This window comes from Drosophila obscura, unplaced genomic scaffold (genome assembly GCF_018151105.1).
Source record: "Drosophila obscura isolate BZ-5 IFL unplaced genomic scaffold, ASM1815110v1 contig_179, whole genome shotgun sequence".
Lineage (NCBI taxonomy): Eukaryota > Metazoa > Arthropoda > Insecta > Diptera > Drosophilidae > Drosophila > Drosophila obscura.
In genome coordinates this window covers 6,748,545-6,771,063 of record NW_024542766.1, presented here as the reverse complement: position 1 = coordinate 6,771,063, position 22,519 = coordinate 6,748,545, and the positions used below count along the sequence as shown (strand labels likewise).

The 22,519-nt window shown below is 36.1% G+C and overlaps 3 protein-coding genes across 3 annotated transcripts in view; 2 read left to right on the top strand and 1 right to left on the bottom strand.

Moving 5' to 3' along the window:
- Positions 1-22,519, top strand: part of LOC111076301 (neuroguidin) — a 58,116-nt gene that overhangs the window by 12,975 nt on the left and 22,622 nt on the right. The gene's annotated exons all lie outside the window — the stretch shown is intronic.
- Positions 858-11,018, bottom strand: LOC111077799 (ABC transporter G family member 20). The gene is made up of 10 exons (XM_022372214.2): positions 10,756-11,018; positions 3,975-4,103; positions 3,470-3,892; positions 3,311-3,404; positions 2,878-3,239; positions 2,404-2,813; positions 2,152-2,338; positions 1,628-1,893; positions 1,473-1,559; positions 858-1,404 (listed from the first exon to the last, which is right to left on the bottom strand). Exons 2-10 carry the CDS (start codon positions 4,076-4,078, stop codon positions 1,193-1,195), a joined length of 2,145 nt encoding a protein of 714 aa, XP_022227906.2. The 5' UTR covers positions 4,079-4,103; positions 10,756-11,018; the 3' UTR covers positions 858-1,192.
- Positions 20,441-22,140, top strand: LOC111076294 (phospholipase B1, membrane-associated). Its single transcript, XM_022370038.2, has one exon. The coding sequence runs from the start codon at positions 20,504-20,506 to the stop codon at positions 21,848-21,850; it is 1,347 nt and encodes a 448-aa protein (XP_022225730.2). The 5' UTR covers positions 20,441-20,503; the 3' UTR covers positions 21,851-22,140.

Below are 22,519 nucleotides of genomic sequence, written 5' to 3'. Positions count from 1 at the left end.
CTGCTTTGCATTTTATATGAAGACAAATATTGAGAAAACTTGTTGACTCTGTGGGAGGGAGAGCTATTAAATGGCTTTTTTCTCTCTATTCCTTCATGGAGTTTACTCTTTGGCTTACTTTTAGTTGGGATTTGTAAAGTTAATTAAGGTTTAAAGTCGTTCTCTGCTTGAAAAGAAGTTCTAGTCGTCAGAGAAAAGCTTTAGAACATTAAATAATTGGGACTTCATGGCAGAGTAAATAAATAAAATAAGAATAGGTTTTAGTACATCCTTTACCTTAACCAATGAAATTTAGTACGTCCTTGGCCCTAATAAAACAATTTTGGCTTATCTTGCAGTATACTTTTATTAGGGAACAATGTCCAAAATATTTAATTCGCTTCAACAAAAAATTTACTAAATGTACTAAAATTTAGTACATCCAAAACTAAATTATTTATAGCTCATTTGACGTAAATTTGAGTACCAATGAGTACCAAAACAACAAATAAAATATTTAGTACACTGCGTATTTAGTACACCCCAAAATATTAAATTTTTAGCTCAATTTATTTAGATTTATATTTTTGGTTGATTTAAAATTTTCATTTAAATAATTATACATTTTAGTACACCTGAATTTAGTACATAGATTCATATATATGTTTTTTTTCTAAATTCCGTTGCACAAATGACTAATCCAATAATTGTGAACATATCGTTAAGCAATAATTATTCTTTAGTACACGAATTTTTATTGGTTTGTTTTCTCTTTCTTTTTAATGAGTACGATTTTTATTTGTGCAGTGTAGTATAAATATTTTTGTGAGACACCTTAAAACCTTATTACGAGTTTTTTTGTTTAGTACATTCTAACATTTTTATTTCGCACACTTTTCGCACAATAAAAGCGCTGCACTTCGTTGGTATGAAAGTTTTTTCTTTTGTTTTTTATGTTTGTATTTTTTTTGATGAGAGGTCTACAACATGCGAGTGATATGCTTCCGATAATTATTAAATTACATAGATACTACAACGATACGATATGGGTGTGTGTTTGTGTGTGTGTGTGTGTGTATGTGGTGTTTGTAAAATCGCCTATGAAGAAATGCTAATACAATACGATCTAAAGTGAAGGGCCCCCCTCCCCCCTGAATAAATTGTGTATTTTAAAATCCCAAAAAAGAAACGATGCCCTCCCTCCGTCCACGCTCTACGCCTTGCGCCTGATGCCAATGAGGCAGAGCACGAAGAAGATGATCGTCCAGCCGGCCATGACAAGGAAACCATTATAGACCTTGGCATTGGTGATGGACCAGCCCTTTTCAATAACATTTCGTGCAGATATGGAGGGTATGGTAAAGGGTAATATCATAACCAGATCCTGCAGAAATTGTGGCATGCTCTCCAGGGGCCACAACAGACCTAAAAACATAAATGAAATGTCATTTAAAATATGTTTCCTTTTGGTTATGATTTATGCCAGCACTTACCGCAAAGTATAATCATGGGATAAAAGGCGCCAGTGGCCACAAAATTGGCCTCCGTGTGGGACTTACAAAATACAGATATGAAGAGGCCTTTCGGGAAAAGATAAATTCAATAAATGAAGCTATAATTTATTATATATGTATGTATATTTTCTTACCAAACAACATGCCACAGAATGCCGTCAGTGTTAGCAATCCAATGAGTGTCGTTGTATCACCATTGTTGTACGTATCGAAAACAAGGCCAATATACATGATAACCTCAAACGATTGCAGGGACATGATTATCAATTGTGTGAGAAGATGGGCCCACAGCATTTCCGTGGCCGAAACACCAGCCAAGAGAGTGCGATCCCAAATGCCGTCCATGCGTTCCGAAATGAAAACAGCAGCCGTCATCAAAGTGGCCAAAAAGAAGACCATACTAAGGGGTGGGATTTAAGGATAGTTAAGTCATTAAAGAAATAGATTTAAAAGGGGTTTTTAGAAGGAAAAGAAACGATCAGAGGGGAGCCTCATTAATGTCTTCTTTTAGTTCCAAAACAGAAAAAACACTCGAAATATTGTACTTGGGATAGCAGAAAAACCAATGGAAAAAGTAATGAATTGTAGAAAGTTGAAACATTAGAAATAGTCCAAAGAAATGACAATCGTTAGATCTGTCTGCTGGCTGTCTACTCACGTCATAACAACACCGGGGGCACAATACTGCTGGAATTCAATGTCTGCACTGCCATAGATGGGTTCCTGGAATTGAACGGGTAATTGCGCCAGAGCCTCGGAAGCATTACAATCCTTGACCACACTACTCATAAAAGAAGCGAATTTATCACGTAGTTTGCGTTGAATAAAATATGCCACTTGTTGATCTACCGGAAAAAGGAAATAAACTTTAATTTAATCAAATAAAATCGAAATTTAATCGATGTTTTACCTGTCATATCGATATGAACACTCAATTCTGCATGATCGATAGCACCATCGCTGGCATGGCGTCCATCTTCGAGCACCGCCGATATCGATTCACTAAAGTTGTGGAAAAAGTGTATATAGCCCACAGTCAGAATCTTTTTGGCATCCCTCAAGGCATCCGATTCGCTGGTATAGTACTTTCTCACAACCACATCATCGCCCAACTCTCGTATGTAGCGACAGGAGAGTTTGTGGAATTTGCAGGTGTCATTTGAATCGTAAACGGTGACCAGATTATCATCGAAGCACTCGCTATAGCTCTGAACTTCACCCGAGTAAACGCCCAACTCGAGATTCTTTGGGGTTTTGCCGATGGCCAAATAAAAGCAAGACAATTGGATGATGGGAAACAAAAGCATAAAAATAATGCCGCTAAAAATGAAAGAAAAATATGCTTAAAGGGGAAATCTTTGGCTTGTTTTAGTGCCACACTTACGATGGCTGTCGGAAGAGCTGCACAAAATTCTTGGTCATCAATGCCTTGAGGCGTCCTTTGGTCGTGAAAAACACCTTCTTTCGATTCTCATTGACCGGCTCGTCGTGGGGAATGGGTGGCTTTTCCAGGCTCAGGCCAGGATCATGTGTATCTATCACTTCTGTGGGTAGCACAGCTGTGGGCAGTGCCGCCTGCTGCTGCTGATTCCTACTTTTATCCATTATTTGTGCCAATTCATCCTCATTTCCCTGCCGCTGACTAAGTATAAGAAAGGCATCCTCAATTGATTGTGTGCCAAATTGAATCATGATATTTGTGGGTGTATCCTCTGCCAAGAGAACGCCATTGCGCATGAGACCAATCTGTGCGGGAGAAGCAAAGAGATGTTTTAAGAGATGTTTTCCAGGTTAAAATAAAATGAGTTTTTCCTTACACAATTTGCCTGCTTGGCCTCTTCAATGTAATGTGTGGTTATGATCACAGCCAATTTGCTATTTCTGGTTGTCTCCACAAGAAACTCCCAGATTCTACAACGAAAATTCAATCGATCATTAATCATCCCAAAACGATTGATTTACCATCCGCCACTCACTTCTCACGCAACATGGGATCCAAGCCCACTGTGGGCTCATCTAAAATGAGCAGCTCGGGATCGTGTATCATGGCGCAGGCAAAGGACAAACGTCGCTGTTGTCCCCCACTGCATTGTTTGATCATTTGTCGTGCTGGCGGGAGCTGCAGCAGTTCCTTCAGCAGCTTGAATTTCTCACGAATCCGCTCATCCGTCAGGCCGTAGATGCGACCAAAGTAAAAGATCGTTTCCTTGACGGTCATCTCCTCAACCAAAGCAATTTCTTGGGGCATGAAACCCACACGAGAGCCAGGTACACCGCTGCCAGGTTCTCCCGGCTTAACACCCAAAACGTTGATCTCCCCGCCATTGAGACGCCGCTGGCCAACAAGGCAGGAGAGCAGTGTGGTTTTGCCACAGCCCGAGGCACCTAGCAACCCATAGCTATAGAAAGAAAGTATTTAAATATATATAGATAAATAAGTATCTGTTTCGAATTCGTATCGAAATTTCGTATGCCACTCACATGGAGCCACGCATCACGTTCATATTCAGTTGATTGAGCACAATCTTGGGGTTCGATTTGGAGCCATAGTACTTATAGCCATTCCTCACTTCCACCGCCGCCATCTTGAGTTCTCGCTTATGTTTTTTTCTGTGGAATAATTAATGCAATTATAGAATTAATTATAGAATTCTGCTTATTTATTTACTGGGTATAAATCAGTTTTTTGGGACAGGGGCTGAAGGCGCCTAAGGGGATCGAAATTATAGGAGATATTTTTTGTTCTACTTAATGAAAATATGGCTTCATATTGCGTGTAATTTGGGTCCACGGGTTAAAGGGTTTCTTTTCTAAATTTTCTTTAAATTTATTTTACAGTTTTATTTTTGTATTTAATAATTTTTTTTTACTCTTAATTTGAATTTATATATATATTTATTTTATATATATTTATTTTATATATATTTACTTTATATATATTTATTTTATATATATTTATTTTATTTTCTATATTTTTTACATCATATATTAAACATAATATATCTCCAGTTTCCTATGAATCTTATTCCGTACATTTTTGTTCGTACCCCCCTTTTCCCTGTACGCCCCTTAGATCGTATCGTCATAAATCATTTGCGTCAACACAAATCTCATTCTCATTTTCTTGATTTGGTTATGTATTTTATTGATTTGCTGCCTCTGGTTGCCTCTTTATGACATACACGTGCCGTTCAGCTCAAAGCACTTCTCCGATCCATAATTTATTTTAAGATTTTAGATTTCAGAATTCAGATACAGATGCTATGTGCTGGTGGCATCGATGGGTGCTATGTGTAGGAGTGCCTAGCAGGTACCCTGCTAATTAACCAACCAACCAACTAACCGCTTGACTGAAAGTGAAATAAAAATCTTTGTAAATTCTAAAAGCCAACTAAATGGACGACTTGGTAGTTCAATAACCTTTTTCTGGGGGATATATATAATCTAGATAAGTATCTTTTTCCATGTACAGCTTCTACTCATTTCATGACTAAACAGATTTGGAAACTAAAATTTGTGTAAACTATTAGTGAATATTCCTCATAAAAGTTACGATTTTTGGAGCTTAAATTGAGATTGAGATTGCTTTGCGCGTTCCGTAATGTTGCATGACTCAAAGTGTTTTTGTGTGGCATTGAATTGTATTGATTCGAAAATTGCTCTATTAAGATGCGATATAAGAGAAAAGATAGAAGAAAATCATTAGGGAAAAATGGCCAACAGATTTGCTAGAGATTTTCTAGAGATTTGCTGTTCAAAATCCACTAAGGAATACTTCATTAAAACCAAGTCAAAGGGCAAGAAAATATTTGCTTAACGACAATAATGAATCATCTTTAAAGCAAGTAAATTTCTCACTTTATTCGCTGTGAAATTGTGATTAAGCAAAAGGGTTCCGTTTCGACTTGACAGTTATTATGATATAAGTTCTTTAAACAAGCGAAAAGTGTTGTTCTTAGAGAGACAGAAAACTTAAGCTTTTTTTAAACGTAAATTGTAAATTGAGACTTGAGACAGACAGCACACACGCGGAACAATCGCAGTGACATTTGATATGTGGAAAGGGGGAAACACACAGAAACGTCTTGAATAATAAGTGGAGGGAATATACTATATAGAATATCTGTGTGTGTGTGGATTTAGTACCTATATCTCAACGTCAGAAATAATGCATTCTGAATAAGCAAACACCTTGGAAGTTGTGGCTGGAAGTGGACTGTAAAGAGCTGCTGCAAAATGTAACTCGTGAAATTGTGATGAATGCGTCAGTGGCGACGACGAATACAAGAGAAGTGCCGGCTGCTGCTGGCTCTCGAACAAAAAGGAGGTGTGAGAAGAATCGTAAATAGTTATATGACTTTCAATATATACATATGCATCAGGTGGCGGCACTCTATAGTGGGTGAAGAAGCATGTGACGAATGGAAAATGTTATTCATTTGGTATTCATTTGACCTCTTTTATGGGATATTCCCAAGACATAAAACACACACGAAAACGTTTGATTTTTAAAGTTATTTTTTTCCTTTGGATTTGTATTTAAAAATTAACGAAAATAGTCTTGTGTGTTCTTGTTTGTGTAGGAAAAGAGATTCAATGACGCTTTTTGGTTACCAAATTTTGGGAATTTTATTAGAGATAATCACCATTGGGCAGTCTGTAAAGTTTCAGGTCCTCATCATTATAAAAATAGAAAAAACCCTATGCAAAATTCTGTCTTTAATTCCCTGTACATGCACATCACATTTCTAACCAAATAATAAACATTTCATTTATGACCACCAATCATGATCAATCACATAACTTGTCTTTCATTCAATGTTAATTCCTAGATTTATTTAAACAATTTATTTTTATTTTATTGACTCCTCAAGATTTCTGTCTCCCCCTCTCTTTCTCTCTGTATTTCTTTCTCGTTTGCAATCTCAAAAATTCCCGTATACGATATGTATTTTTTTTTTTTCGTGTGACCTTGCTAATCAGACTTTGACCCACTTAGAGTGCCGACTCATGTTTTAGTCTCTCAAGCCCCAAAAAAAAAAAAATAAATAAGCGAGCAACTTCATTGCATTCGTATCTAGCTGTTTAGCTTTCTCACATATCTACGTCTGTATCTCATAGATACATAATCAAATGCGCCGGCGAAACAAAAACACAAAAAAAAAACAAAATCAAACACAGCTCATAAAAAAAACGCGCGCTCGTTCGAAAGTTAAAAACCCCAAAATAAAAGCGAAAAAAAATGAATATCAAAATTGAGTAAGGTTAGTAACACACCAACAATCGTGGCCATAACTTCATGTTGTTAACGTTTCTGCCTGCCTGCCTGCTTTTTTGTGTTGGTATTTCTGGTATATCTTTCGCTTGTTGTTGTTGTTGTTGCCGCTGCTGCTGCTGTTTGCTTAACATTGCAGCAGATGACGCAAAGGACAACACAATTTTGTTTCAACCTGATATCCAGGTGTGTGTTTATTTTTTATACACTTATATATTTTTTTATGAAGCCGAAATTGAGAGACAAGCGTAAACAATTGTTTCCCTGGGGGCTTAACCTTACTAAAAATAAAATTTAAATAGGTTTAATGTCTGAGTGTCTGTCCAGTGCGTCAGAGTTTTGAAAAAAAAAACATTAAAGAGTTTCGCGGAAAAATATGCGAAAAAAGGAGAAGAAATAAGTGAAAATTAAAGAAAATAAATATGGTATTTGTAGTCAACCGAGTGGGCTCTGCTTTGGATTTCGAGCATATGCAAGTGATGTTTTTCTGTACAAATCACTTGAACCATCCATAAATAATTGAATATAAGAATTGATCAAACAAATAATACAGAAAGGAAGAAACCCGTACTCCGTATTTTTCCCATATACATCATACAATTTATATGCATTATTTAATTTCATAAATTCAATATTATCCACTTTGGTTTTACTTTGTATATTTTAAATCTTTATCATATACCATTCAGTCTGTAACAATATTCAATCTGTAATTATACTCTATTTTAATTTTCGTATCAAAAATTGATTTGTTTCCAGCTAATAAAATAGTATAGATAAAATCCTCAATGCACATGTTTGTGCATCTACAAAATCTTAAAACAAAAACTATATAATCTCCAACCAATAAAGAAACTTCCTATGCTTAATGTCCGCTACCAATATTTTCCCACCAAAAAAAAACTTCACATATCAATAATTATCAAAAATAAAAATAAAAATAAAAATAAAAAAAAACCCAAAATAAATTAATATACGAAAAAAAAGCCGCCAAAAAAAACCTCAGCCACAGAGAAGACGCCGCTCGTCATCAAGGTTGCTGGCAACTGGTTAACGGGGGCAGCCGCTGCTGCTGCTGACGTTGTAAAGTGGTTCCGAAAATTGTCTATATGGTTTATTGATGTATTTTATACGTATTTTCTGTTCGTATGCAAGCTCCGCATTTTATTTGCCAAAGAGTTTTTCGCAATGTTTTGCAACGGCCCTGAGCTGCTTAGAAGTGTGTGGCGTGTGTGGTGGCCCCCAAAATGTGGTGGAGCTTTCTTAGCAGCGAGAATATTTGACTGAGCAATATGCGGCTCGTAAATATTAAGTGGCCAATGGGCACGCCCCTTTTTGAGCCCTGGCCAACACGTTTTTTTTTTTGCTACCTTGATGCAGTTTAACGACTTATTTAACAGGCCAAGCATATCGGCCAAGTCACTAACTAAGACACGCCGCTCGAACCGATCGAACGGCTTGGATCGGATCGGCGGAGTGTTGCAGTGTTAGTGGGTATTTAGTTCGTGCAACATGTGGTTGCACCGCCTCTCCAAAGCCGCTCTCTTTGCGGCTCTGACTGCTTGCTTCCTTCTCTCTTTTCGCGTCTCTGTCTTTGTGTGTTTGTCTTTCTCTTTCTTCATGCTTTTTGTTTTTGTTTTGTTTTTTGTGGCATGGCCACTTCTTATATAATGGCAGCAACAATCATTTCGGTCAAGCTGCAACAGTGGTGCGCCACTGTTACCAGCGCCCCAATCAACATACCCAACAACAGCTGTCTGTGAACTGTGTTTAAAACATCATTCACCTTTTGGGCTGCAAGTGGAAGTACATTTAATGCCATCTGATGGATTCTTTGGTTGGGTTTGATCAAGAAAGTGGATAGAAAACTAACGAGAGCTTTATCATAGATTTGTTTAAGTAGAAAGTGTTTTAAATGGAATTAGTAGAGCGTAAAACTATTTAAATGAGGGGAAAACAAAGGTCTGTAGAGCCAAAGATAATTTGGTGACCTTTTCGGTGCAAATAAGGAATGCATGGTTACTTTTTTCAGATTATTTCAGCTGTTATAGTTAACCAATAAAAATTATTTTTGGAACTCACGTAAATAATGGCTTTACCAAAAATCTTTTTCTAAATAATTTTTGGAATCATGGTAGATAGTACCATTAACTATAGCTTGACCAAAAATTACCATAGCTTTTTTAATTAGTTTTCAGTGGTTATTAAATTAAATCAAGATGATTTTTGGAATTTAGGTAGAAATTATCATCATCTATAACACCATAAAAAATCCACCTGCCATCTCTACAACTCTGGACACCACAGCAATTATAGTTTTTCCTACATGAATGATTTTCGCTAACATGTATCGTCGCGCAATGATTTTAATTTTAGTTTTAGTTTTTGTTTTTGTTTTTGTTTTTTTATTTTTGCTAATTTTAGTTGTCCCCATTGCATGGCATGTCTCCGTGGCATGAAAGTCTCTTTCTTTGATTACAATTTTTGTCTCTGTCTCCGGCTTACACATGGCTTTTACTTCTTATTCGAGTTTTTCTTTAGTTTAACGTTTTGTGTGTCATTTTTTTCTTGTTTTGTTGTTGTTTGTTTTTGCTGTGTTTTGTATAATTATAGATGTTGCATGTTAATAATTGCCTTGATAATGGGGCTAGGAGTGTGAAAAGTATATAAATTGTGGGGAAGTAGGGGAAGGAATGGTGTTGCATTAGAGAAATTACTCAATTGAGGAGAGTTGTACGTAGTTAAGGCAGCCCAGAAATGTTTTGGGCTTTAGCAATTTCCCTCAAATTACCTCCCTCTCAAGCATCAGCTTTTGGGCTCTCAAATTATTTCCGTGATTTTCTAACAATTTCCCTAATGATCTACCATACATTAGATATCTCCCGATTGACTGGCGTGCCTTCATTTAATTGAATTTCCCCAGCCAAGTTGATTCGCAGAGAGACAGGGAGAGGGACCGGGTACCTGTTGCAATCGTTTACATTTCCCAATTCCCTGCTCTCCACAGATCTCCATAGCTCTCCTCTGCTCTCCCCACTTTATTTTCGGTTTTGTTGTTGTTGTAGAAATACAAACAGAAATGGCTAAACAGAAATGTAAAAAGTAATGCTCTATGCATTGCCATTTATGGTTTTTTTTAGTTTCTATTTCTTTTACATTTAATTTGCTGTTTGCCAAAAATTAACACGACAGAAATCTTTTGGGTTAACTACTTTGTGTTTCTTTATACACTCACACTGGCAGTGAATACCCTACATCCATAGCTATACCCCATAATCCACAGAGTGGATAGATCCTATCTATCAGCCATATCCAGCTTATGCTTCATGCGGCATTGCGCTGAAGTTTGTGTCTTGAGTCTTTCGTTTTTTTTTTATATTAGTTTTCTTCGTCTCCTTTTTCCCATTTTCTGTGCTTGTGTGTGTTTTGCGTGCTTTTCCAACATAAGATAACACACAAGCAAAGAAAATACCCCAAAAAACATTTTCTGCTGACTTCACTTTGAATGCGGAAATTTTTTGTTGGGTGGCAAAAAAAGCGGAGATGATTTTCAAGTTTTTCTAATATAATTTCCGAAAATAAAAATGTCTGCTATATATTTTTTTTCACTGTTTAATGGTTATATGTACTTATTCCTTTATTTATTATTCATTTTTAATAGGAAATTCCTTTATTCCTTTCTTAATATTCCGTCCTTTGAGAATCTATCACTTTTCCAACCTTTAATCTTCATAAATTTCTAAGATTTGCAATTGTTTTATGAATCACTTTTATTTGTTTCACTTTTCATTTTCAAATTTAATCACAAGTCCAAAAATGAACAATTATTTTCATTTATTTCAACATTTTTTTTTTGGCTTAAATACGTAATTTCCACACAAAAAACGTTTGTTAATCTTTATATACTTCAATTTCCACTTGAAATCATGAATAATCCAACATATCTGTGAGAAAACTAATGCTAAATGCATTAACCATTAACCGTACCGTATTCAGCGAGTGATTTTTCTTCTATTTCTCCCCTCTTCTAACTCTTTTTTTTTGGTTGCGCACGCGCGCTTTTTATGTTGCAATTTTCGTGGCTCTTTTTCTTTTGGCTTTTTCGCTTTTTCCTTTTTTTTTTTTTTTTTGGGCTCTTAAGAGTGTACTGGTCTGGCCTTTTCCGTTTTTCTTATTATTTTGGCGGTTACTCGCGCGTTTCCACTGGGCCCCAAGTGCTGTTCGCAAGCTCCGGTTGACGACTGAAGTAAACCATCGACGGATCGCGCACTCGCAAGCTTTACTTTAAGCGCCGCGTCTGACTTTTGAGCTTTCAGACTCGTCGATCGTCGAGCGGCGGCAGTAGCAGCAGCGGTGGCGCTTTTTTTGATTTAATAAGACAACAAAAAGTTGAATAAAATGCAAAAAAAAAACAGAAGATAGATTGTCTCTGAAATTATTAATGCGGTACAACACAGCACTTTTTTTCTTGACTTTTTTTCTTGTGTGTCTGGGGAACTTTTTTTCTTTAGCAGAATTTTATTCTTCTATCGGCAGGTTATTTTGTAATGATATTTCGTGGAGTGTATGAGGGCTGTGACTAGATTTAGTCGATTGTACAGAGTCATATGTAATTTTAAAGGGGAAGAAAATATGAGTAAATCTTGAGTAAGAGAATATTTTGTAAGCATTTATTGTATTAAGTTTCATATAAAAGAAATTGACGAAATAGTTGAAAAATGGTAAATTATAATTTAAAAAAATATTAATAGATATTACGAGATGTTTTATTCTTCTGAGAAATCTCATAAAAAGGATTTAAAAGTACGCATACTCTCTGCTGAAGTGCCTTTCAGTACACTCAACACTCTATTTATCATTCCTATAAAAACTCGCGTTCTTCCCAACATTTTCAGATACTTTGTAGTCGTTCAAAGTCTTGGTTTTTAGTCATCTATATTAATGAATTCGAATACTAATTCTAATAAGCGACTAGAAGCGACCATATTAATGAATTCTAATACTAATTGTAATAAGCGACTAGAACCAGTTCCGCAAGAAATAATGAATCGACTTAATTCTTATCTTTATAAACCTTTTCCCTCACTCTCTCTGTCTGTCTCCTTGCAGGTATGTAAATGTGACGTAAATACAACGGTTTTCTATAATTATAACAATTATTATTCTGCGGTGAGTCTCTCATTTTTATAAAAGACGTCAACTAATTGCGCATTTAATTATGCCTTATATCAAAGGTTTCATTGATTTGGATTTATTGTTTCATTTATTCTATATAATTATTGTATCAAGCTGCCATTAAGAATTAAAAGATTTCAGCAATATGATTGACTTTGTTTTCCTGGATTTTACTGGTAACATTTTGCATGTTTTCTCACGATCTAAATTACAACATGTAAATGGTTTTTTTTTTTTGCCCGATTATCATATTAATTGGACTACTACAAAAATTACAGACTTTATGGAGAATCATTAGACGGTTTCATTGCAACGCGTGGCTAACCTTTGAACCCAGCCCTGTCCAAATGTCTAATTGAGCTCTGATCTCACGTGATCTCTAATGTCAAAAAGATGAGAAAATTGTTAGCAAGATTAAACAATAGAGACTTTCAACAGAATTCTTTTGAGTTTAAACACTTCCGTATAGAGAGTGTTCTTAGGCGTCTGCTTTTGGAGTCTAAAAATGAAAAAATACCTTTGAATGTTCTCTTAAAAAAAGTCTAGACTAGATGATGATGGACATGAGGAATTTTACGAGGAAAATATTTGAACTTTGGATTCTGTAATATACGAAAAAAACTACTTACAGTCAAAGAGCATTGGCAATGAAGTCAATAAAATTGTTCAGAATTTTTCTAGGGTCTAAATTTTTACCTAAAGAAATAAAAAAAAGTCTAGCAAAGAACTCAATCAAATTTTAGATTGAGTTTATGAAAATATATTTGGGAAGATATATGTATAGGTCCAAAAATTGTATTGCGGAACAAGATTTTTGAATGCCAAAGAGAAGTTTAATCATAGATTTTGTTCTGGAAGCGTTAGATTTATAATTGATCTGAATTCGGGTGCTCTTAAACGATGTACACACAATTAAATTTGACAGAAAAAGAACAAAGTACAATTTCTTGTACATTTCTTGGGGTCTTTAAACTTTTAATCCAAAAGAAAATGTAGCTGAAATCTTTAAACTCTGGGGGCTAAAAGTTAGCAACACAAAAATAAAACTTAAAAAAGTACCCAAAATAAATGTGGACAGAAAAGACAACTTCTGGTTAATAAATTCCAAATATTAATACTGTCTTTTCCTGTATGTTCAAGGCCGAAGTCTAACACTCGCATATGATTTAAACAATTTTGCAAAACTACCTTTATTACACCATCGAATCGCACCGAACCCTAAGTCTGAGCTTGAGCCAATTTCTGATACAAATCTCCATACAATTAACCCATTTGCTAACCATTTAACCCCAATTTAACACATTTTTAACAATTTTTTTGTGTGTGTTTGGGTTTGCTTGGAGATGCTGTCGCCCTCTTGCACAAGATACTTTTTTTTTTTTTTTTTTTTTTGCAAACTAAATTGGTTCGAAACATTTGGCTATTTCGTCTCTTTCGAGTTTTTGTCTTTCATTCATTGTCTTACAAAAGCATAAAGTTTATGGCACTTCAAAAATAAAAACAAAAACAAAAACAAAAAATGCTTGTTTGCTCACATTTTTTGAATGTTTCGATGGGTTTTTGGGGTTTGAAACAAAAGAGAGCAGAGCATATCCAAAGTGTGGAGTTTATATGTCTTTTCAGTTTTTTTTTTTTTTGTCTTCATCCCGAAATCATCTTTTTAGCTGACGTTTTGTCTGCTGCTTCTTTGACTGCTTCTTCATTCACCATTTAGCCATTGGCTTTTAACATATTTTCGTTCGTGTTCAAGGCCATGCGATGGCGCTTTCTTTTACAATAGGCGACCTTGACGCTGCTGCCAGCTGCTGCTGCTGCGACTGCGCAAGAGCCCCCCAACGCGCGTCGTCGTCGTTGCTTGGCACTTGGCCGCTTGTCTTGGCTCTTCGTCTTGGCCTGACTTTTGGGCCTGGCTTTTGGTTTATTGCGTCTCTGGGAGGGGAGTTTGCACGCCGCCTGCCTTTCGGCCGTGTCGAATGTTTGTTATCACAGAGAGTCGCTCTGACAGACAGACAGACGGACAAATTAACCCACTTAGGGTATGTTGAACGCATTGACCACTTGCCTGCTGTTCACCTGTTGCCTCTTCTGCTGCTGTTGCTCACCTGTTTCCATGGCCCTCTCTCTCTCTCTCTCTCTCTCTCTCTCTCTCTCTGTCTGTCTGTCTCTCTGTGATTTGGGTTCCACTCCTTCCCCCTTTCGGGTTATTGATCAGGGCAGTCGTCTACAAATGGCAACGTTTAATTTATTTTTTCTGGCTTAAACGCTGACCAAAAATGTCGCAAACGTTGCTGTTGTTGTTGTTGTTGCTGCTGCTGTTGTTGGGGTTGTGCAATTGTTAACTAGTTTCCCGCTCCAGTCTTGCCCTCCGCGATGTAGCGCAACGATGGTACGCTCTTTAGGGTCTTTGGTATCATGCCCTTAAATATGGGGTATATTTAATATGACAAGTGCTTTGATTGTGGATAATAGTTGAGAATAATAGTACCAGGAAATTATGAAAAATTTATGTTTTTAGTTTATGTTTTTGCTAGGGAACAAAGAACAGGTAGGTCTTTAATTTAGGATATTTTAGTAAGCAGAAACTAACGGAAAGATAGTAATTATTTTGAAAAATAATATATAGGGACACTTCATCGTAATCAGATCATATATTGTCAGACAAACAAACGAAATAATTATTTTTAATTGCTTTAAAAATTATAATTTAATCAATCAATTTAATAAATAATTTAATGAAAAGAGTAATGGAAATTCGGTTTTTCTTTACATATTAAATAATATTTATATGCAAAATGAAAATGCAACTTTTGCTTCGCGCTCTCTTCTGTCTGTGGTCTCTATTTCTCCAGCTAATCCAATCCCTCTACATACATATCCCTCTCTCTCTCTTTCTGTTTCTGTTTTCCCGCACTATGCTGCTCTCTTTCGCACCCCCTTCCCTATCTAGCTGGGCAATTGCAGCGCGAGGTTATTGAAGTTTTGTAATAATTTATGGGTTTGTTGTGCCCCCCCCTGACGCGCAGTCTGTCTTTCAATTGCCTGCATTACGATTATTAAACAAATGAAATTCGACAAAAAAAAATGTGTGGAAAATAAATACAATTATTTTATTTTTATTATGACTACGCCCAGTGCCTTATCTTCCATCAATTGTCGATTAAATCGTAAAAATATATATAAATTACAAGCCATTTTCCCCCAACTGACACGTTTTTCTTCTCTGTCCCTCCTTCGTTACTTGTCTCTCTGTCTCTAACACGCTTTCCCGTTCTTGTTTTCCCTCCGCTGATAAATCGCAACATTTCAATAATTAAACTGCAATTAAAAGCCGAATTGGGTAAATAAATTTGTAATACTCGTAGTGCAACGTTTTTTACAGGCTTTGAACAATAACTAATGCGCTTGTTTTGGTTTGGAAATTTTTGTGGAATAATTTCTGTATAATTGTTGCCATTTGTGGAGGATGTTAGTTATAGTTCAAGGTTTTTTTTATTCCAAACGGATTGGCAAATTGTGTGGATTAGTGTGGATATTTTGAATGTTCAATAGGCTAGGTTTATGATGGAATAAACTAGGCAGCTTTTAAATTTAAATAAAGAAATATATTAAAGAAATAGAGAAATTAAATGGAAAACTTGTAATCTGAACTTCAAGTAATTTTCACGAATATAAAAATATTAAAAACTCATTTATGTAATTTATCAAAGCACTTTAAATTTTAAAACCCATTAAATCAATTAAAACAATTTCTTTATAAGAGAGAATTAAAAATATTTTCCTATATAAAATAATTCAAATTTGTTTTCCTATTTAAAACAATATGAATTTTTTTAAAATAATTTAAAATTAATATTTTCGCGCTCTTCAAGCGATCTGGCAACATTTTCAAGCTTTTCTCACGCTTGCCGAAAAATTTTGCCTCAAGCCTCTCTTTAAAGCTTACACCCAAAAACTCTCTTAAATCAGAGCAAAATCTGCCCCAAAATGGTGTTGATTTCTTGGATAAATATGGAGCCCACCCACGAGAACCTGACGATCCGCCAGATAACAAGCTTGCTTGCTAATTGCCGCAATTAGCATTAAAATACAATCAAATCAAGCTTGAGCTTTCGTGCCTTAACAACCAAAAGCTCTGCAACAATGTTGCTCTGCCAAAAGTGTTGCAGCTTTAATAATAGCAACAGCAACGCATCAACAGTGGCAATCCTCTTAATGATCCCTCAATTAAGGTTTAAGTGAAATGAAACTGCTGCATTTTGATCGACACCGCAGACAGACATAAACTGCATCCAGAGCAGTGGCATTTATTTAATTGAGACTCATTTGACAGTCGCACTGGACGGACTGTCGAAAGGAGGAAAAACTAGAGGAATGTTTATAGATCAGAACACCGCTGCGATTAAATTATTCATTCCCGCCTGACTCTCACATGTGTGATATTAATATTCTTAAATTACAGAACTTTGACCCATAATCGCTCATTTAATTTATGCATAAAAATCCACTTGACTCGATAGAGTCGTATAAAAGGGCATTTCGCATACAAATTATTGCCATGCCATAAAAGTTCTCTGTCAAGTTTTCCACTCAGATATTGTGTGTGTTAATTGCTATTGCATTTCTATACTAAGTTCGTTGCTAGAGAGTAATTTACTCGAATATTGATTTCAATTTTAAAGAACGTTTAAGAACATGTGTGTGTGTGTGCTTTAAACCAATTCATAGAATTCTTTATATAATGACTTGATTTCGTAGCAAAAGGTTGCAGCCTTTTTATAATAATTGTGTCTTAATTGGAATAGCTTGTGACTGACTAAATTTCCTGTATTTCTTCGGCGTGCGTCTTTGTCTTTTAATGCCTGTGGAACTGACTGACTGACTGCTAAAGACTTGCATTTTATTTCCCTTGGAATCCTTTCCTCAAAAATGAATGCAAACAATTATATATCTGCTCTTAGTTGTATAATATAATATAATAATATAATAACATAATATAATATAATAATATATAATAATAATTATAATGAATTATTATAGTTTCGACTATTTTTTGTATATATTTCTTATCATTTATTAATTAAACAAAACATTGATATTTTTAATATTCAAATTTCGATGTTTTAATATATTATTAATATATTTTATTATTTACCAATTTTGATGGTAATGGGATCATTGTATGTATATATTTTTATTATTTATCGTACAAAATTGGTAATTTTAATGTACTAAACTAACCATGTACTTATTTGTAGTGTATTTATTTAAACATGTAATTGTTATTTTTATAAGTACATCGAAATTTTAGTGAATAATTGTTCCAAGTATATTCATGATTAGTTTTTATTATTTATCGTATAATATCGTATATTCGAAACATATTTATTGATATTCTTTCCATCCCTAATTTCTTAGTTACGGTCGCTCTTTGCTTTATTTTTTTAGAACACTTTAACACTCTAGTGACGACCATTATTTCCTCTCTAAGAAAAGCGGTTTTAGTTATACAATCACTTGAGTTAGGACAAGTACTTGTACCTTAGACGTGTGTGTAAATTTACTCTCGTAAATTATATAAAACAAACACAGAACTCGTGTAAATACTAACAATAGAGCTACGAGTAGAAGTACTTTGCTTCGTTGAGTGTTTGTGTCGCTTTGTTTTTTATGTAGCGGAAGCAAAACTATAGAGAGGCCCGACTGTACCTGTGGTTCAGGGGATCAAATTCTTGGAAGATGATCAAACTCCAGATAAAACAGAATATTTCGTGAATAAACATTGAAGCATAAAAGATGATATTTCAATTAAAAGCATTACCTGCTCTGATGGCATATAATACACAATTTATGACAGAGCCTTTCATTATCTTTATAATTAAGATTGATATAATGGAAGGAGACATTTTCAATCAGCTTATTTGTAATTTAAGAGCCTCTTTCATGACGCACAACTCTGTGGACCTGCCAATGAGTGTTTTTCCATTGCGTAGCTCTTTCCATTCGTGTCCCATGCCCTGTGGAGGGTCTCATTACAATAAATACAAAAACGCCCCAGACTCTCTGCAGCACTTGATCTGCCCCAACAATAAAAGGCAGCAGACAACGCGCTATCCAGAACCCGTTACCCATGGGGACTTGGGGACTGGGGACAAGCGGAAGTCGCGCCGATTCCATAAACTCGAAATTCCATCACGCTCACGGGCCCCTCTGCTTCACTGATGAGGAGTCGCAGCAGCCGCAGGGTATATTTACTACAGCCTTCATATGACACGCCTCGAAAAAAAAGAAAAAACAAGAGCCCCGCCGCTGAGTCATATATTTATAGATCACTTTACTTTATAATATTTTATTTCAATTATCTTCTCGGGCAATAACCGCTACCAAGTTCGAGCCAAAAACGGATACAGTCAGTCACCAGTCTCAAGTGTATCTCTCAAGAGTGTATCTATCTCTCTTGAAAGATCTAAGCAAACAATTAGCTATTCACATTTCAAGCTATGAGTACGAGTGAGCAACAATTACATTAGAAAACTTTAGTCAAAGCAAAAGCCACAAATGTGTGCAAATATTTGGCAGGTTTTTTTTTGTTGATGTTTAAAAATTGAATTTTTTTTTTTTTGGCTTGAATGGAGATGAGGTCTAAGGCGGACAGAGATGCAGAGGTGTGGTTAATAGAAAAAGGGGTAAAAAACGTGTAATCTTGGGATTTAAAACTTAAAGAATTTAAATTTAACACTTAATGAATTTATATATAAAACTTAAAGAATTTAAATTTAAAACATAAAGAATTTAAATTTAAGACTTAAAGAATTAAAATTTAAAAATTAAAGAACTTAAATATAAAACTTAAAATTTTAAAAACCTTAATTTAAAATTTAATTTCATTAACCAAATTAACTCTAAATTTAATTTCATTAAATTTTAAATTAAAAGAACTTAACTTTAAAATTTAAAGAAATTAAATATAGCATTTAATGAAATTAAATTTAATATTTAAAGATTTTTTTACTCTTGAATATGGAATAAGGGGTAGAAATGGAAACAGTGGCGTGGGAGAGTAGGAAAAAGGGGTGTATGTTTGTACTGTGAGCCATAATATATGATGTTTATATGGAATAGAACTTACTGGACAAATTCTCTAAAAGATTATTTCGTATACATCAATCATACGATTAAAACTTCATTCATGATTTAAAGCTCTTAAAGTACTTAATTCTGCACTTTATTCAGAGTCAAAGATCTACAAACTAAATTAACGATGGAAATTAATTGTAATTTTGACTCATTCCTGACTCTTAGTGGGAATCACATCTCAAAAGAGATTTTCCCCGAGTTCTCAAAGATCATTTGGGTGACCCCTTTTAATGCGCTCTGTTTATGGATCAAACACACGACCAACAACCCAAAATTTGTTTGACCCAATAACCCACCTAAATGGGGATAAAAACCCCCCATTTGGGGATGAGTCTTTTTTTGGAAGCTCCAAAGTCTACGCCACTGCGCATGCGTGCGCTTTGCCTTTTAGTAGGTAGAGCTCCAATTTATTTATATTTATTGTTTTATATAGAAATAATAAGTGTACGTTGTCATGTTGTGGTGGCAGTAGCATCCAATGTTTTTTTCCTCTGCCTGCCTGCCTGCCACCAAGGTAATTATTTTTCTGTTTAGTAAACTGTATTTTTTTTCGGAGGTTTTCTGTGGTTTTATCTTTGAACCCCAGAGGGCACATTGTGTGTGTGTGTGCTGCTATCAGGCGGCTACTCTGTCATTTGTTGGTGTTGTTGTTGTTGCTTGATGATTGTTAATGTCTCGGTCAACGCTTTTAAGTCAAGTTCTGAGCCTGTACGCTCTCTGTACCTCGCTCTTTGTCTGAGTGAAGTTATTTTTTTTTTTTGGAGTGGAGTCTGGTTCCGATGTTCAGAAACAATTTATGCGGTGTACAAAAACGCTCGACGCATACGCTTTGCTGATGAGAACGCGTTCAGAAGTCCATCGTGTGGGATGCGGAATAAAACTGAAAAATTCAACGTCTTCAATTAATACCTAAAGAGAACCCAAAAGATAAGATAAAAGTAATTGTATTTTCAGGGAATTCTTTGTATTCTGTGGAAAGTGTTTGAGGCTACTAAAAATAATACATTTTAGAGTGCATTATGACAGACATTTTTTAAATTTCTTCTGAGGCAATAAAATGCGAATAAAAGTCAAAGAGTGCCCAAAGTGGATTATAATGAACTAATTTCGAATGAAAAAAAAGTAAACTTAAAATTCGCACAGTGGATTATCATGAGTGAAGTTCTATCTACAACCTACGAGACGATTTCCATCTAAAACAAAAGTTTGAAGTTCTTAAAGTTAATGGATAATGAGCTGAAGTTTAATTTAAAGACTCTACCCAAATACGAGCCACAACGAACAACGAACTACCAAATCCCAGAGTTTTTCCGTTAAAAGACAATGAACAAAGTTCTATCCAAAAAAATCCATACGGTACCCACATAAAAGTGCACCTTAAATAATTAAAAATCCTGCAAAAATCCTCTAAAAGATTCCCATCAACATGTCCAATATCGCCAGCTGTTTGTGGTTGTTCTCATTATTGCTTTTGATGAGTCCAATTTCAGCAACAAACAGTCGACGCATTCGACGCCAGAATCGCTCCGATCAACTCCTAGCGGATATAGGAGTTCATGCGCAGAGCTACGATCCAAGAAAACTGGAGAATGGCATACAACAATACACCGTAATCGACAGAGATCTGCGACAATTATTCTTGGGCACGCGACGAGTTATGTTAAATTTTGCACTGCGAAATATCGAAGATCTAAAGAATCGAAATATGCGCGAGGGCAAGATACAAATACCCATCTCGAAGAGGAAACCATTTCCGTGTCCCATGAACAATACCAGATCGGAGAAACCACCCACATCGGTGGAGAGATTACGGCCCGGGGATATTGATATTATAGCCGCCTTTGGGGACTCGCTATCGGCGGGCAATGGCATACTATCGAATAATGCCATCGATATGATCAATGAATTTCGTGCATTGAGTTTTTCCGGTGGCGGTTTGGAGAACTGGCGTCGCTACTTGACGCTACCGAATATCCTAAAGATATTTAATCCGAAATTGTATGGCTTTTCGGTGACCAATACTCTGGTGGTTAATCATCCCAATTCACGCTTCAACATTGCCGAGCCGATGGTCATGTCGAGGGATTTGCCATTTCAGGCCAGGGTACTCATCGATCTGCTGCGTCGTGATCCGCATGTGGATATGAAGCGACACTGGAAGCTGCTGACAGTTTATGTCGGTAATAATGACATTTGCTCGGATCTGTGCCACTGGGATGAGCCGCAGGCGTTGCTCGATCAACATGCCAGGGATCTGAGACAGGCCTTTCGACTGCTCAGAGATAATGTGCCCCGTTTGCTGATCAATCTGATTGTGGTGCCGAATATACACCTCACCCTGACGACCATGAGGGAGATACCCTTCCAGTGCTTTGTGGTGCATCGCGTGGGCTGCCACTGTCTGTTAAATGATCGTTTGAATCGCACGCAGCTCAGTCAACGCATGGACACCGTACGACGCTGGCAACAGGTGGATCTGGATGTTGCCCGCCTGCCCGAGTTTCAACGCGAGGACTTTGCCATTGTGGCGCATCCGATGCTGGCAAATGTCACAGCGCCAAGGCTGCAGAATGGCCACACCGATTGGCGTTTCTTCTCGCACGATTGCTTCCATTTCAGTCAGCGGGGGCATGCCATCATCTCGAATATGCTGTGGAACAGCATGCTGCTGCCCGATGATCGCAAGCCGCGTCCCTTCACCATTCCAGGGCTATTCGAGAGCATCGTTTGTCCCAGCGAACAGCAGCCCTACTTTGTGGTGAGACCTGGCTAAAAGCGAAGAGCTCATCCTCCCCGAAGGTTACAGTGGGGTTTGGGTTACGTTGTGGGTTACTGAATCGAAGGTTAAAGCTGTCTGTGTGATATGAGGTTACATTTTAAGGTTTTTACTATAAGGTTTTATTTTGTAAGTTTTGTGATTATTAAAAAGCAAGAATGCTGCTGATTTGTCTCGTTTTTTTGAGTGGTTTTTTGGGATGAAGATGGATTTAATCATTGAGGGACTTATGCTGGAGATTTTGAAAATTTTGTTTGCAGAGAAGTCTTGAAATTTTTTGCCTGCAGATGCTGATATGTTTTTGAGTCAAAGTTCATATAAATAAACAAGTTCTGGAGGGCTTTCTACACCTGGAAGATTTTGTTTCCCGTAGAAAAAATATTTATGTACATTTATTTTATTCCAATCTGAAGACTTTTCATCCTAAGGATGAATGCCCAACATTCCTTTAAAGGGTTATACAAAGTGTTAAGGGTCATTCTTTTAGTCAGTTCTTAATTTATTTTAACCCCTCTTCCAAATCACAAAAAAGATTAACCGTCTCGCCAGAGCTCTCTCAGATATAATCTCCCACTTTCCCACTCCTCTTTTCTCCAACTCTCTCTCTCTCTCTCTCTCTCCCTCTCTGCACTCAGCTGCTGCTTCCATTTCCATCTGCTCTTGTTT